This window comes from Cibotium barometz, chromosome 19, assembly GCF_041138505.1.
Source record: "Cibotium barometz isolate CiBa-2024 chromosome 19, ASM4113850v1, whole genome shotgun sequence".
Classification (NCBI taxonomy): Eukaryota; Viridiplantae; Streptophyta; class Polypodiopsida; order Cyatheales; family Cibotiaceae; genus Cibotium; species Cibotium barometz.
In genome coordinates, this window is record NC_141064.1 from 9,124,979 (window position 1) to 9,143,674 (window position 18,696).

An 18,696-nucleotide genomic window follows, 5' to 3' on the forward strand; every position below is an offset into this window, starting at 1 on the left:
ATAGAGTTTTCAAAATGCCCACCTGAGCTTTAGTAACCTTAGGATGTACACCCAATCCCCCCTCTCTCAAAATAGTTGAGTTTGGATATTTGGAGAATTAGGTACTCTCCTTGATAGGACTTCATGTGAGAACCCGATATCTAGCGTGCATTCAAGGAGTATCTTAAAAACCGTTTATTTTGTGTGTTTTTTAAGTACTTTTTAAAATGTCCCATGTGTAAGTTTAAAAATAATAAAATCTCCCCTTTTTAAACCCCCCCCCAAAAAGCACTTTCTTAATAAGAGAATCATTTATATATGTAAAGTTTGCTTTGATTTTATGAAATTGATAATGAAAAAAGAGCCCTTATGTTTAACTCTGGTGCTATCTTCAATAATATATCTAGGTAAATTAGAGGGCTATTATGGGTGGGGCCACTTTGGGGTGTGTGTGTGTGTGTGTGTGTGTGTAGGGGGGGTGAGTAAACGGACGAGGGTTGACTCGAGCTCTCAAACACACACACGCGCACACACACACCCCACCTGAATATTGTTGGTTTGCAGCATTCTGCTGCTTTTTTTTTCCCTCTCTTTCTGCATTTCTTGCTGCTTCTCCTTCATGATGAGCTACAACAAGAACAGTATTATTGTTGACCCCTGTGTTGATGGCCTCCTCTTCAACATAACAAGCCCTTCTGCAGCACCTCAGTTGCTCTACCCTGTCGAGCAGCTTCCATGCATAACCAATACATCATCTCCATTGTTACTAGATCAGCTATCCACAAATAGCTGCATCAGCCACCTTGCAGAAGCCTTTGATATCCCCTTACTCCCTCTTGACTTATCTTCCTCCTCCAGCTTCAACAGAAAAAGACCACCACTTGATACTGATCTGCAGGACGACTCAAGCCCACAAGATTTGCAACGCTCATCAGTCCCCAAAAAGCTTAATAACTGTGAGATGAGCGCTAATTCCTCGGGGAGTGAGCTCGTGAAAGCTATGTCTGCTCTTCACGATGACGGCTGCCCTGATGAGATTATCGCTAATCTACCAGATCATTTAATGATCCATGGTTCTGAACTGCTGCATGAACAGCAGATGCTAATCAGTGGTGATATTCTGCAAGACCTGGTGCTAATCAATGGTGATTATTCACCTGATATAGCAGAGACTGGCGCTAATGACTGCAGCGACCTTGAAGAGGTTCTTGATATTCTGCTAGAGGAGGCTGAGACAGCTTCAGCAAGATCAGTGTCTGCTATGGATATTTCACTCCTGAGCGGCACCTTTGGATTAGATTGGAAATACGGGTTAATTAATGAGTCTAACGACGAAGCGTTTGAGGTACCGGTTAAGTCTAATCAGCTTAATGCATTGGGTGGTGATCCATATTCTAGCTTGGAGATGGGGGCACAGATGAAGCCAGGAGGTGAAGTAATGAGGGCAAGCTGGCAGCAGAAAGGAGGACCTGAGGCAAGCTTCTGGCAGCAGAGACAAGGTGAAGTAATTAGGGCTAGCTGGCAGGAGAGACAAGGTGAGATTAGGGCTAGCTGGCAGGAGGAACAAGGTGAGATTAGGGCAACCTGGAGGCTACCAAGTGAGCAAGAAAGGTGCAGTGGAGGAGAAGGACCACCTTCATCACAGGAAGCTGGTGCTGGGTGCAAGAGTTCAATTATTCCACAAAACTGCTCTGCTGGTAGCTTCAAATCATTAGGCAAAGCTGCAGTATGGGCAGGCCCAACCCTTATGGACGTAGAGTTAGCTTTAATGGCAAACAGTAGCTGCTCCCCCATTGATACTGCTAATATTGATACTCTTAGAGGCATCTCCACTAGCTGTATTGATTCTTCCACTTCTTCCTCTACACAGCTTGTTGGGGATCAGCAGCCAGAGAAGACATCGTCTCTGGATGTGCAACATCTTCTCACGGATGAGGTTGCTGCATTATGCAGGGAGGAGGTAGAGCAATCTCATAAGCTGTAAGATTTTATCAATCATCAAGCTTGGATTAATTATATCTATTAGACCCAGATTGTATCATGATATAAAGTTTAGATTTAAAATCATTGCATTAAACTTAGATTGGAAGATATTTGAATTAAACTTAGATCATTATATCATTGTATAATTAAGCTGCGGAGGTTATGGTATAATTAGCTCACTCTACCAAGTAATTAACTTATATGGGTAGGGTGGTAGAGCGAGTAGAATTCTTAATTAAACGAGCTGATGATGTTAATCATCTAGCTGCGTGTGATCACTAATAAAGAGTGAAGTTCTGCGCGTTGTGTGTGCAGAGGTGATTCATGGAGATTGAGATTACAGAAGAGGAACCTGCACAGTACAGAGCCCAAGTATAGAGTGAAGGTGAGGAGTGAAGAAGATGCAGCGAGTGACGGATACAGATGGCGCAAGTATGGCCAAAAGACTATAAAAAACAGCCCCTTTCCAAGGTACACACGCACACGATAGCTGTGCATTTTTCTAGTCAAGTCGTGCTGCGTGCGTGAGGGCCTCATTGCATTGGTAGGGACAAAATGATAACTTACTCTATTTTTATGTGCCTTTAAGTAATGCCTCATGTCTCACATTGTTTTCCAAAACATACCCCTCATGATACCCTTTTCTATGCATTACATTATTTATCATATCATTTGTCTAACATTTCCTTTGTAGTTACAACACATATCATATGATACTCATTTCTTTATGCCATTCCATAAAGAGCCCCTTTTGCCATGCCACATTCCCTAATGTTCCCAACAGATACTCAAAGCTTCCTTAGATACTCTACTTTATGGAGAAATTCTATATTGATGTTCTGCATCCGTTTCTCCTCGGGCCATGCCAACCTCAATGTTTGGTTTCTTGGCATGCTGGCAGGTGCTACTATAGGTGCAGCAGCGGAAAATGCCTCGTGAAGAAGCAAGTGGAAAGATGCAATGACGATGCAGGACTATTTCTAGTCACCTATGAAGGCTTACACCTCCACCACATGCCCAATCCCTTGCACAAAATTGGCATGCATGTGGAGCATGGAAATGAGAAGAAAATAAGCCCTCTTCTCCACACATGTTCCCTGCCGTGTCCCATGCTTACCTCTACTTCTATTCTCCCCACCGGCAATCCCTCCCCCTCCAACATCAACATCCTTTCTCAAGGTCCCTCTCCCCTTCCTCATAACTTGCAAACACACCATGCCCACCCCCTTAGCCCCCCAAACCCCGACCCATATATGTCTCCATCCATCAACAAGTGTTGAGGCCTCCTAGATGACATTGTTTTCCCTAGGTCTCCATGTATCTTGAGAAACTGTTGCACAAGGCAAGCAAGTAAATAACTGGAGTGACTTTTTTTTTTGAATGCACACATGACGGCGCCTAATGATTATGTACATTAGCTTCAATTGATGTGACTATGCTTGACTTTTATATGCTAGATGAAAAGGGAAATGGGTGGTGTCAGATGTGTTAGATGGTGTGTTTCTTTTTGTAGTTTGTACAAACATTTTTCAAGCTAGTGAAGGCATGGTGTAAAGCAATTACTTCGACGATAAAAAGAAAGCTTCCATGTTGTCATGCTAAATGCATGCATGATGAGAGGTTGTAGTTGCATTGGATTTGTAGGGAGACAAATAATAACTTTCTCTATTTTATGATTTCCAAAACACACACTAAGCTACCCTTCTATATGCATTAAATATTGTTAAGATATCATTTGTCTAACTTTTCTTTAAAGTTACGAGGCATTATAGCATAAGATACATAATTTTAATGCCATATTATGAAGAGATGCCATTATATGCTATATTTCTTAAAGTTCTCAATAGATACTCTATTTTATGCAAAATTCTAAAGTGATGTTTGCATAGGTTTATAGGTTTCTTTTAGAGGCCCTACAACATCAATATTAAAAACTTTAGTATGTTGGCATGTGCTATTATAGGTGCAATAATGGAAAATGCTTTGTGAAGAAGTAAGTGAAAAGGTGCAATGAAGATGCAAGACCATGGCCCAATCCCTTTCACAAAATTGGTGTGCTTGTGGAGCATGGAAATGAGAAGAAAATAAACCCTCTCATCCACACGTAATCCCCACATTTTCCTATGCTTGCCTCTCCTTCTAGCTTGCCCACATAAAATCCCTCCCCTCACCATCCTCTCTCAATGCCCCTCTCCCCTTCCTCTTAACTGCTAAACACAAATGCGCACACACACACACACACACACACACACACACACACGCACGCGCACATGTGTGCACATGCATAAATGTGTGTGTGTGTGTGTGTGTGTGTGTGTGTGGACTCTCAAGCCCACCAACCAAAACCCAAATCTCGCTATTTTCATCAAAAATTGCTCATGGCATGTTTGTTTAATAGAGCTACTTTTTTGCAAAGGATGGGTACTAAGGATTTTATATTCAGGGAAAGGGTTTGAACCTCCTCTCTCCACTTGAAAGCCAATGGGCGACACCAACAATCCATTTACAAACCTTTTTAAAGTTGGTGAAGCCGTGGTGTTAAGAAGTGGGTAAATATGTCATAGAATAGGGAGCTAGCATGATGTAAGGCCAAGTGGGCGATTTTTGAAAAGAAAAAGATGACACATGGATAGCAAGGTGTGTAATAGGATATAATGTGTGGTGTATACAAGAGAACACTCACAAGAAGTAGGATTTTTCACACAACACAAAACTTCAAAACTCAAATTGCACAATAATAAACATAGGGAAGAATACTATACTACTAAAGTTATATAAAAGGATCTTTCACAGCACAAAACTTTAAAACTCAAATTGCACAATAATAAATATAGAGAAGAATACTGTATTACGGAAGTTATACAATAGATGCCAAAGCTCCACATGTGTATGCTCCTATGAAGGGAGCTTTGATGGTTGATATAGAATTGCTAAGATGGAAGTTATATGCCTAGTAGAATCTAGGGAGTAAACTCATAGTGATGACTGATGAACTATGTGGAGAAGGGACTGGCCATGTATCTTTTCAGGCATGTATACGTGGGGCAACTACGACTATGATTGTGTAAGTCCATAGTCATAGTCAATGCCACTGTCTGTGGTATAGAATCAACCCATAAAGATGTATTAAAAATTGTATATCAATTACCCCAGCTCCCATGGCCACCATATGTGTTCTTGGGCCCCACTCAGGGTCACAATGTCAGGATAGGGTGTCTAAGGGTAAAGTCTACCTACTCCATGTGTAGGCTGTTAATCAAATAACGGTCCAGTGTAACATGTAGTTGATTTGGCAATGTGCCGAATCTTATCCAAGCTATCTCTAAACCATCTAATCTCCTAGGCCACCTTCTTGTGTGAATACGAGGATGACAAGTGCTTGGGATGATTAACCATGGATACTAATGGGGGTTATAGAAACATGAGCTAGCTGGTGCCTAGAGACAATACAATATGTGGGTGGAGAAACACCCCCCCTCAATGTCCACCTAAAGGTGAACTACTTCTATAGTCCATCGATGAAGATGTCTCTCAATCTAAACCCTATTAAGAGCCCTCATGAAGATGTCTGCACAATTCCCTATCATCCAGCATTGTGCACAAAGTGATATTGAATTTTAATTTGTTTTGTGCAAGCATGAAACATAGGATTCCAAAAATGGCCATGCAAATCTGGGTGTCACGTTGCAGTATTGTAGGCTATGTCTTCGCCACTCCCATATCTTGTAGAATCCTCCTCAAGCACAATGCCTTACATGATGCAAAGCATGTAGCTCTATACTTAACCTTTGTTGATGAGAGTGCACCAATGGATCATTTTTTATAGTGATCCAATAAATAAATCCCAAACCAAGTAAAAAATAACATTTTGTTACTGAGTGCCTATTGTCCGAGTCACACCTGCCCAATTTGAGTCACAAAAACCACTAAGGGTCTTGCCCACAACATAGGTGATGTCGTAATCTTCCTCAGTACCTTGGATGTATCGCAAAATAGGTGATGTCATACTCCTCAGTACCTTGGATGTATCACAATACCCACATCCGTGCTTTGTAATGATTCTCTCAGAGCTTTTTGGAGAACCTACTCAAAACACCAACAAAAAATTGATGTCTGGTCTAGTATTACACAAGAAGATAAGAATACCAACCAGTTTCTTATATAAGATCTCATCCACAATGTTTGAGGTTTCTTCGACACAAACAGCTTTAGATCAACCTCAATTGGGGTACTAAAACTGCCTTGCATTTGGTCAATACATTATATTATTTAAGATATCATTTGTAGAATAACATTTCTTTTATAGTTATAATACATATCATAAAAATACACATTTCTTTATGCCATTCTATAAAGAGCCTATGTTGGTATGCTACATTCCCTAATGTTCTCAATAGATACTCTATTTTATGGAGAATTCTTTGGGTGATGTATTGCATCCGTTTCTCTTGGGACCATGCAACCTCAATATTTAGTTTCTTGGTATGTTGGCTAGGTGCTACTATAGGTGTAGTAGTGGAAAATGCTTCGTGAAGAAGCAAATAGAAAGGTGCAGTGATGATGGAAGACTATTTCTAGTTACCTATGAGAGCTTACACCTCCACCACATGCCCAATCCCTTGCACAAAATTGGCATGCTTGTGGAGCATGGAAATGAGAAGAAAATAAGCTCTCTTCTCCACACGTTCCCCGCCATGTCCCATGCTTGATAGATAGATTTAGAGTAACCTCCATTAGGGTACCAAAAGTGCCTTACATTTAGTGAGCATTTAGTCAATGCCAAATGCCTTGAGTATCTCACCTGCATATTTCTAATAACATATAAAAATATTATCTGGCTTTTGCCAAACAACAAGCTTGGAGATTGAGATCTAGATTTTGCCAAACCTCAATCCCCAAAGCTAGGGAGTAAACTCATAGCAATGACTGATGAACTATGTGGAGAAGGGACTGGCCATGTATCTATTTAGGCATGTATACGTGGGGCAACTATGACTATGACCGTGTAAGTCCGCAATCATAGAGTCAGTGCTAGTGTCTTGCGGTATAGAATCAACCCATAAAGATGTATAAAAACTATATATTAGTCACCCCAACTCCCACAGCCACCATATGGGCTCATCTTGGGCTCCATTCGGGCTCACAATGTTAGGATAGGTTGTCTGAGAGTAAAGTCTACCTACTCCATATGTGGACTGTTATCAGATAACATCCCAGTGTAGCATGTAGTTGATTTGGCAATGTGCCAAGTTTTATCCAAGCTATCTCTAAACCATCTAATCTCCTAGGCCACCTTCCTATGTGAACACAAGGATGCTTAGTGCCTAGGATGTTCAACCATAGATATTAATGGGGGTTATAGAAACATGAGCTAGCCGGTGCCTAGACAATACAATATGAGGGTGGAGAAAAACACCCCTGAAGGTGAACTACCTCTGTAGTCCAATGCCGAGTCGATGAAGATGTTGCTTTAACTAATCCCTATTAAGAGCTCTAGTGAAGATGTCTGCACAATTCTCTGTCATCGAGCATTGTGCACAAAGTGATAATGAATCTAAATGTGTTTCATGCAAGCATGAAACATAGGACTCCGAGAAATAGCCATGCAACTTTGGTTTTGCTACATTGGCATTTGGGCAATACATTATATTATTTAAGAAATCATTTTTCTAACATTTCTTTTATAGTTATTATACATATCATATGATCCACATTTCTTTACGCCATTCTATAAAGAGCCTATGTTGGTATGCCACATTCCATAATGTTCTTAGTAGATATTCAAAGTTTGAATAGATACTTTATTTTATGGAGAATTCTCTGGGTGATGTTTTGCATCCGTTTCTCTTCTTGGGACCATGCAACCACAATATTTAGTTTCCTGGTATGTGGTACTATAGGTGTAGTAGTGGAAAATGCTTCGTGAAGAAGCAAGCAAAAATGTGTAATGATGATGCAAGGCTGTTTCTAGTCACCTATGAAGGCTTACACCTCCACCACATGCTCAATCCTTTGTACAAAATTGGCATGCTTGTGGAGCATGGAAATGAGAAGAAAATAAACCCTATTCTCCACACGTTCCCCACCGCATCCCATGCTTGATAGGTAGCTTTAGATTAGCCTCCATTGGAGTACCAAACGTGCCTTACATTTAGTCAATGCCAATTGCCTTGAGTATCTCACCTACATATTTCTTATGAGAGATAAAAGTGTTATGGCTTCTGCCAGACAAGAGGCTTTGGAGATTGAGGTTTGGCTTTTGCCAAACCTCAATTGCCAAATAATTGCATGAGGTCAAGATCTATCATCTCAAACTCTGAACTAATCATCTGATGTGTTTGTGAGATCTTTTTTTGGTGATCCCCTATCAAGATGAGGTCATCTACATAGAAAACAATCACTATATAAGTCTTTCGTTGATAAAAGACATACAAATGTGTATCTGAAGGGCTGCATATATATAAGAGACCGATACTCACAAAGGAAGCATCAATCCTTTGGTATCATGCTCATGGGCCAAGAGTGCCTTTCATAACCTATAAATTTTTCTTTCAAAATCGAAAACCACAAAACTAGTTTATTGTTCCACATATACTTCCTCCTTGAGGTTCTTGTTGAGGAAAGAAGATTTTACATTTATTTGGAGAATATGCCATCTCCCTTACATAGCAAAAATAAGAACGGTGTGACTGTGGCTAACTTGACTGTAGGAGAAAAAGTTTCTTGAAATTCAAAACCTTCAACTTGTACAAAACCTTTGCCAACCCAGTAGTGCCTTGTACTTTCCAAAGTACCATCATATCTATATTTTGATTTGTAAACCCACTTAGTGAGTGCCAATTACCTTATGTCTTGGAGGTCGACCTACAAGGTCCCAAGTGTGGTTTTTCAAGATGGAGTCATACTTTACTTATATGGTTTCCATGAGGGATTTCACTGACGTAATGAGTAAATGATAACACGTTAATAACTCTTGTTATTAACTCTCACATATTACATTAATAATGTTTATATTCACGTTAAACTTTTGGAACTGTTTGAGTAGGTAATCCCACCGAGGTTCATCCATATCCCACCATGCCCACTAGGATATGCAAAAAGCCCGATTGGAATCTTTAAGACCCCATCGGGGTTTTTGCATAGCCAAGCGGGCCCGATGGGATATGGATAAACCCTCGTGGGGTATTTCCAATATTATAAGCATAGCACAAGTGAGGACAAAGTGTCAAAAGACAAACATCCCTATTCATGGCTAATTAGAGTGTTACGACTAAGTGTATCTCCTCCAAAATACAAGATAGAAGTCAATGTAGTTCATGAAAGGAATTATGCAATACAAAGAGGATTAGGGGAGTACAAAGTGCATTACTCCTCATGAAATGATTCAAATAGTGATATCACTAATTGGCTATCCACATCTGAAGAAAGAACAACTGATTGTCTTTGGTTAGAAAGTGCAGTTGGAGAATAATGAGAGTGAGGTAGAAGATGTGAAAATAGTTTATGGAGAGTTAGTTACACTACAACACATCGGGGGAATAACATCATTTTCTAGCAGCGTTTCAACAGTGTTTTTTTTTTGTCAAGATGTCCGAGATTCCATTCTCTACTCCGTAGCGAAATTTTGCTGCTATAATGTGATTTGGTTGTTGAACAAAGAAGATAGCAACGAAATTGTACTGCTATTTTCACTGCATGAAATTCGAGAGAGTTGTTGGATGCTGAATTCTTAAAATACATGTCACATGCACACAGAAAATGATATATAGTTTTAAAAAATCATCCATTATTAAAACCATTGGAGCCATGTTTCGAGCCAAAAAAAAAAAGATAGTTGAAAACTTTTGAGAAGAAAAACAATGTCAAGATCATGAATCTATCCCATCTTGTAATAAATCCATATGTGTTGCTTCATCAATGTCTAAGCTCAATGAAAAGATGGGGTTCTATATCAATATCAATATCAATATCACTATCATAATCCAATGAAGCATTGTTATGATTGATAGGTGACTCATCATCTTCTTCTGATTGATGTTCCTCATGCTCTTCATCGGTCCCATCCAAAATGTTTTTTTCATTGTCTTCTTCCAATGAGCCGATTTGAGGTAGTACTTACACCTCATCCAAAGATTCGGCCTCCACATCTTGATCTTGAATGAGGGGAAACTTGTATAACATACCACCACTTTGGATCAATTCGATCGACATGAAACACAACCTAATATAACAAAGCAAAGGGGTTACAAGTCAATATTAGATAAAATGGGAAAAATCCCTCAAAATGGGAATGTATTTAAAAAATTTGTTTTGGCCATAACTTGAACATGCAAACTCCAAATTTGTCGGACAAACTAGATCTAGATTCTTCTTTTCAAGCTCTTTCCAATGATATGTCACATGAATATGTTTTGACAAACTTTTGGATGAGTTTACCATACCCCCACTTTTTTCATGGGAATGGGATTTTTTCCACTTTATTTAATATTGACTTTTACACTTTTATTATACTACATCAAGATTCAATTTGGGATTGGTTGGGTTACTAACATGTTGATAGTGTTGAGGTACTACGAAGGTATATTTCACATCATTCCAAAACTTGGTGGAATCAATTTGGAAGAACCCATTTGGATGTTTCTTTCACGGTTTCTTGAGCACCTCTATATATCACCTTGAACCATTTGACATCAAACATGAATAGACTAAATACTCTAAGTCCAGTTACCTCAAGAATATCCTGAATAGTTCCACAATACTCAAGATTGTCCTCTATGACATTGGTATCACTCGACTTTCTTGCTCAAAAGTTGCTCACACCAAAATCAAACGTGTTTCTTTTAGAATCCACACGCTCCGTGTGCGAAAGTGCCTTCCCTCTTACCATATTGCATTATATATTTGTACTAACATTAAACAAAAGCATGAAATTTAGTATATATAGTGCATTAAACAAGGTATATACGTGAGATAGAGATGAAGAATGTACTTACTCGAGGGTCACATCCTCATGCTCTTCTCTTGTGATCATCTCTCTATTTTGTGTTGCCATTGATATTGAAATAGGAAGCCATTCTATATTGATCACATTTGATAAAGGTTCCAAGCTAGGCAGGAATGGTAAGCAGGCAGCTATTTGCTATTCTCTGAAAGCTCTTCTCTCATCCTTTTGTCTATTGATTGCATCCTTGTATCCCCCAATCCACTTCTCCATGATGGGACTATTTAGAATGCAGAATGTATTCACCTTGTGGCATAATGCTTCATCCAATCTTCGTTCCCTTCCTTTTCCCTCAGGCACATTAGTGATCGGTCATCCTCCTCATTGCTCCATAATCGTGGCATGGAATAATCTATGTGAGATAGATGTTTTGAGATATACACAAGAGACTCTTGCATCAACCATCCCTCTTCCATGCTTTCTTCTGGCCTTGCTCTTGTCTCACAAAGTCCTTCAAGGTTTTGATGAACCTTTCAAGGAAAAACATCCATCGAACATGAACAATGCCACACAACTCCACTTCATCAACCAAATGCACCACAAGATGCAATTGGCTAGTGAGAATTGTTCTAGGAAAGTTGTCCTCAATCATACACATTGCCTCAACAATAGCATTGAGACGAGCCATCTCAATGGATGTAGGATCTATCTCCTTTAAGGATATGTACCTACATACATAGAAATTATGTGTATAATTTACCAATACATAACTTATGAGTGCATAAGAATTCCAAATAAGCAATATAACTTAGTGAATTGGGATGTAGGATCTATCTCCTTTAAGGATATGTACCTACATACATAGAAATTATGTGTACAATTTACCAATACATAACTTGTGAGTGCATAAGAATTCCAAATAAGCAATATAACTTAGTGAATTGAAGAGAAGATTCATACCTCACCAAGCTTCCCATTTTGTAAATAGCCTCTCTCACCTTCTTGTGTCTCAACAACCAACTATAGGAATTGGAAGAATAAACTATGCATAGAAAAAAATGGAAGTTAGTATATGAGCTTACAAATTATGTACCACAAAGAGAAAATGAAAAAATGAATATTTATATACCTATAATATCTTGTGCTAATCTTGTGTCTTGAGGCCATATAATTGTTACTCTCCTTTCTTTTTGGTATTTGTGAAGGCACCCTTCAATGAATGCATTACTCCTTCAATGAATACATTACTCCCGTCAGTGTACGAAAAGAGGTGATCACACTTTTTACCTTATTGTGCTCCCTCTTGGTTTAATACCCATTGTGCCTTTGGTAGGACTATTTTGCCACTCTCACTTTCAATTGGCCATGCACTTTAAAGGTGTCCAATGTTTTATAAGTCATCCCTTTGGTCCCCAATCGAAGCATGTTTAGGTATGATGGCATGGTGATTTTCAACAAACAATATGATAGCCAAAGTGTTAAAAAAATCAAAAAACCATGAACATCAACTAAAATGTAATGATCCTCAATAATGAAAAAACTCATAATGATATAAACATCAAATAAGTACATCAGAATGTGAGCTAACCCAGCTACTTTGGGTTTAGCCACTAAGTCAAAAGATCAAGGCATAATGAAAATGAGCTACCCCAGCTAGTCTAAGGTTAGTCACTGCTGCCAATAAATCTAAGTACAATGTAAGTGAGCTAACCCAGCTAGTCTGAGTTTAGTCACTACAAACGGGAACCCAATCAATATCGTCATCTCTGACTAGTAGTCGAGGTGCACGTCGAGGCTACTGTGTGCACGTCGAGGAGGCTTTGTTGGCTGTGAGGGTCGTCGAATATCTATGGGGAGGTCTGCCTCAAAGTCAGGATCATGAGTTTGTGCTGGTGTACTCGGGAGCTCACGAGTCCCATAAGCTGATATAGCCCTCTCCCTCTCTCTATGTTGTGCTACTGCAAGACGTCTTTGTCTGTAAACCCAAAATCTGTAATCAGCAATGGTACGTGCCTACTGCCACTCTGCGCATGTAAGCTCCTCTGTTGTTTGTAAGGACACACTGCTCATGAAGAACCATCACCCGCCACTAGGAGGACCAGCACCACCCACACGCTCGTATGTTGTGAGCTGGCTCTCGTGAAGGACTCTCTGGTATGCATCAAACTCGTGTGCACTCCACTCAATCTCTGGACCCACCTCAGGCTCTTGATCTCTGTCATCATCGACGACATCGAGTCCCAAGTCAGTAGGAGCTGAGGTAAAATCAAGAGGCCTACCAGTCCACCTAGCATCTACTCGAGTGAAGCCTGGGTGAAGATCGTCAATTTCCAAAACTCTGTATGTTGCAAGGTCGACACGTGGGCGGTAAGAGGGACATGCCAAGAAGCGTACTAGCTCTTAGGTGATGCAAGACAAATGGAAAAAATATCCACATCCCAAAACATATCCAGTACTATCAATGTCCTTGAGACAGAGCGCAACAAGCGTCACGGAGGAATGATGGTGCATCCTGAGGGAGAGGTTGTCGAAAAACCTATGTAATAGGCCGTGGATATAGAGGCAAGTAAGACACTGTGGGCGGTAAGAGGGACATGCCAAGAAGCGTACTAGCTCTTGGGTGATGCAAGACAAATGGAAAAAATGTCCACATCCCAAAACATATCCACTAGTACTATCAATGTCCTTAAGACAGAGAGCGCAGTAGAGTAGGCATCATGGAGGAATGGTGGTGCATCCTGAGGGAGAGGTTGTCGAAAAACCTATGTAAACAGGTCGTGGATATAGAGGCAAGTAAGACTGTCACATCTGAGACTCTACAAAACTTTAGAACATGCAGCATCAACTGCTCTGCCCTATACTGTGTGCAATCCACTCCATAATCCTCTATGCTGCTCCGCCTCAGCGCTCTAGAACTCTCTACCTCAATCCGAGCCTACACAAAAAGTAAAGCATACAAATAATTTATGTCTCTCTCATTAGACATTACTTAAAGAAATTTATAACTTAGGACCTTAATTATAACTCTTCTACGTACAAGAGAAACCTACCTGCTGCTGTGCTGAATGTTAAACTCTCTCGCATGTCGTGCCTCTACAGTAGTAGCTGCCTCGGCCGTCTGCAGCTCCTCTAAGGCGGTCAATCTCTGCTGAATGTTAGACTCTCTCGCATGTCATGCTGCTCTGCTGAATGTTAGACTCTCTCGCATGTCGTGCCTCTACAGTAGTAGCTGCCTCGGCCGTCTGCAGCTCCTCTAAGGCGGTCAATCTCCGCTCTCACCTCTACCAACTCTTGAGTGAGTCTCTCGTGGTAGGTGTGGGAGCCTACATGACACAATCAACCATGCCGCTCATTTTAAAAATATAGAAAAGTACATGTAAACATGTAAATAAATGACTATGAAAAAACTTAAGAAGTAATAAATGTGTAAATACCTCGACATCGGTCATCGTCTCGGTATCAATCGCGAGAACAAGCGCACCATGTGCTGGATGCTCTCCGTGGTACTCCGTACGTTGATGCTGCCAACCTGGGTGCCAAATATTTGTTGCCACATTCTTGAAGATATGCATGGGATCTAAAAGATGGTTGATCTTCATGTCACACCAATATGAAAGTTGAAAGAAGATTGAGTGTCTAAACATCCCATTTGGTGGTGGATTGGAAGTGCTTCTCCATGCCTCAAACCAATCTCTACCTCTCATCACAAGTGGTGAGACATCATGTGGCACATACTTGGGATGTGAAGGAGGGAGAAATTGATGATGTTTGTTATATACCACCTTCTTAAGTGTAAAGAGTCTTTCTGAAATAAGTAATGGTCCGCAAATCAAACATGCATGATGTCTGGAGGTTGCCAAACCTATTTTAATTGAGATGATTGAGATAGAGATATAAACTTAAAGTTCAAAGGCTAAACTCTTATGCATATAAGGTTCAAGTAGGTACCTGAGCACTTCGAGAACTTGGGATAGTCATACATCGTCCAAAGCAAAACTCCTTTCACCTCCACCTCGCACCTATTTATTGGCCTTGAAACGTCATGTACTTTGATACCGGCGCCATAGTGTCTCAAGCTCCTCAATCAAAGGCTCAAGGTATACATCCATGTTTGCCACCCCATACTTACATGGTACAAGGAGAGCAAGCATGATATGACCTTTCTTGATTGCCACCCATGGAGGGAGGTTGTGATTCACCAATACAATAGGGCAAGTAGTCTATGATGTGGACTTGAAGCCAAATCGGTCAACACCATCCATGCCCAAGCCAAGACATAAGTGACAAGGCTCATCTTTAAACTCTAGCCAATGATGCTCCACATGTTGCCATGCCGGTGAATCAACTACTATGATCCTCATGATGCCATCGGTCGAGCGATGAGTAGCATGCCACATCATGAGTTCTGCAATCCCCTTACATTTAAACATGCATGCAGTCATTGGGACATGCATATATTTTTGTGTAATCCATACCTAGCATAGAGAACATTTTACGACACCCATCTCATGAGTTTGATAATAGATTTTGAGGGAAAAGAATCTTCTTGAGAAGCCTACAACATAGGGTAAGAAATTGTTGAAATATACAAGTGAATAGGGTGTGTGTGGGAACAAGCCCTTGGTTAGAGGCTGTAAAAGAGAATGTGTAAATGTGAAAGAACCTATGAAAAGGTGAGAAGAATCTACTGGGAGAGAATAAAGGGTAGCATGAGAAGATTTAGGAAGTGTGGAGATATTCTGGGAAAAGTGAAGAGGTGGAGAGAATCAAGCAAAAGAGGTGGAGATATTCTGGGAGAGGTGGAGTGAATCAAGGAGAAATCAGTGGGATTTGATGCTTGGATGTAAACTCTATAAATTGAGGCATTGGCCTAATGAGAATTTGCTGGTTTTTGATTATCCATGCCTACATTAAGCTATTAGTTAATTGCTCACTAATGACATCATTATCGTCTGATCACTTTGTTAATGATATTGATTCTAGTATTTGATCACTAATTACATCATTATCATTTAATCACTTTGTTAATGATGTTGATTCTAGTATTTGATCCACCATAGCTCATCACATTGCTGTAATTTCAACATGGTATCAAAGCCATGCCTAGAATCTATCAAGTTTATGAGCCCATTATCTAATTAATTAGGATTAGTAGATAATTAAAAATCAATCAAATTTTTAGTTATTTTTCAACTCACCTCTGTACCCCCAGCTGGTGGAGGAGCTCTAGCTCCTTGCATACTCAAAATTAGGCCAAAGCCTTCTAGCCATACATAGCCACCCCTAGGAGCTCCAGCCAGTCAAAACAGAAGTGCAAACCGCCCGCCGGACGAAGGAGAAATCGTGATTTTAGCCAACATAGTTTTTTCTAAGAAAATTGCAGATCTTGTCTTCATCCAATCAAATTGCTCTAATTCCTCATAGCTCCAGGGGTTTTCAAGTATGCTCTACAAGCTGGTGAAGTCAGAATTCAATTTGATCAAGTCTACAGTGAGATCCAAGCTCTTCATCAAATCTACAGGTGACTTTGGTAAAACAAAGATTAAGCTTTCAATATTTGGTCAAATCTTGTATTTATTGGCTTAATCCTCTACTAGACTCATTGCTATTGATGACCTTGAAAGCATTTGAGCTCATTTGAAGTCTAAGGCATCAGATCTGGACTCCCCGCATACTCTGTTTTTTGCACACAAAATAGAGGATTAATTTACTAATCAACGATTAATAAGTACTAATCATTATATTTTGGTACAATTGAGGGTTCAAATTAACCATTAGGTATCTGATACAGATCCCTATAACTTCAAATTGCAATTCGGAGTTAGTTTGATACTCCAACCATTCCATACAAATTGGTTATCCTTGATTTAATGTAATTTTTAGTGGTAAAATTATACTGATAAATTTATGATAATCATCACATTTTGCATTTAACCCTTGGTTAATGCCTGCAAATCTCACTCAAATTCAAGATTATTCATAGCTAGAGTTGCATTTGGGAATGTGCATAAGAATGAATGCTGTATGCATTATGTATTGGGTACATTGTAAAAACGGGATCAGACACTGCCCTTGTCCCGAATAAGGCAAGAGGTAAGACCACCCGCATAAATTTGGGTTTGCATTGCATAATGACACAAGATAAACATCAAAAACCCAAAAGAACTGTCAACAAAACATTTAAACATGTTGTTCACATAGAGCAAGAAGACCTGACGAACAAGCTCATGGCCCCAGCCATGAAAGAAGAAGAACATCTCTTTCCAAGAGGAAGATCCACACCAAGAAGATCTAAAGGAAGCATTGAAGGAAGACATGGACGCGTGAAGAGAAGCCGCCACAAGAAGACTGAAGGAAGAGGAAGACATGGATGTGTGAAGAGAAGCTGCCACACGACAAGAAGACTGAAGACAAGAGAAGATGTGAGGCTCCCAAGAGTGAGGAGCCATGTGAAAATATCTGAGAGAGAGAGAGAGAGAGAGAGAGAGAGAGAGAGAGAGAGAGAGAGAGAGAGAGAGACCCCACAACCCAATGTAACCTACCCCAACAAAGTAAAACCACCTTTGAGCCACCGATGATGTAGGCCACGTGGTAGATATATGTGTGAGCACTTTAGTCAAGGTCGCGGGCACTTGTAGTAGCCTTGGACATACAGAGAGAGAGAGTGTGTGTGTCAAGGACTATGAGTTTAGGGACTTAAGGCACTGGTCATGGGCTATCAAGTAAGAGAACTTGAGGGGAGGTGTGCTACGGACTATCAAGTAAGAGGGAAACTTGGTATAGGATTCCAGGTGTGCTAGGAGTATTCACTTGAGGGGAGGTGTTGAAATATACAAGTGAATAGGGTGTGTGCAGGAACAAGCCCTTGGTTAGAGGTTGTAAAAGAGAATGTGTAAATGTGAAAGAACCTGTGAAAAGGTGAGAAGAATCTGCTGGGAGAGAATAAAGGGTAGCATGAGAAGATTTAGGAAGTGTGGAGATATTTTGGGAAAAGTGAAGAGGTGGAGAGAATCAAGCAAAAGAGGTGGAGATATTCTGGGAGAGGTGGAGTGAATCAAGAAGAAATCAGTGGGATTTGATGCTTGGATGTAAACTCTATAAATTGAGTCATTGGCCTAATGAGAATTTGTTGGTTTTTGATTATCCATGCCTACATTAAGCTATTAGTTAATTACTCACTAATTACGTCTTAATTATCAAGGAGAAATCAGTGGGATTTGATGCTTGGATGTAAACTCTATAAATTGAGGCATTGGCCTAATGAGAATTTGCTGGTTTTTGATTATCCATGCCTACATTAAACTATTAGTTCACTAATTACATCTTAATTATCATGTTAATGATATTGATTCTAGTATTTGATCCACCATAGCTCATCACATTGCTGTAATTTCAACAGAAATCACATGTCAAAATATTAGCAAGGAGAGTATATAGAACATGAAATATTTTCAATAGAATGAGGCGGTCTTACCGAAGAAGACTTGTGACACTTGCATCACTCCATCCATACGTTGTTTGTAAGTTTAATAGCTCCAAGTTTGCTCGCAATGTGGAGTACGAACATCCCTCATACAAAGGTGTGCTTGCCTCTCTATGCAAGGTTTTCTCCTCTTGTGACATGGAGCTTGCTCAGTATCATCTATGACCTCCCTTCCAAAGAAGTCATTCACCATGTCTTCCATGATGAGATTCTCTTCCTCCTCATGTGGCAATTGTGGAGGCACCTCATTTATTGGTTGGGGAAGACGAGTCTCAGCCATGCTTTCCATATGAAGCCTTGCCACCTTCCA

The 18,696-nt window shown here is 40.0% G+C and overlaps 1 protein-coding gene across 1 annotated transcript; it reads left to right on the forward strand.

Moving 5' to 3' along the window:
- Positions 1-601: 601 nt before the first annotated feature.
- Positions 602-3,385, forward strand: LOC147628199 (uncharacterized). The gene is made up of 3 exons (XM_086814083.1): positions 602-1,959; positions 2,278-2,433; positions 2,864-3,385. The coding sequence occupies exons 1-3, from the start codon at positions 602-604 to the stop codon at positions 3,240-3,242; spliced, it is 1,893 nt and encodes a 630-aa protein (XP_086670209.1). The 3' UTR covers positions 3,243-3,385.
- Positions 3,386-18,696: the final 15,311 nt, after the last annotated feature.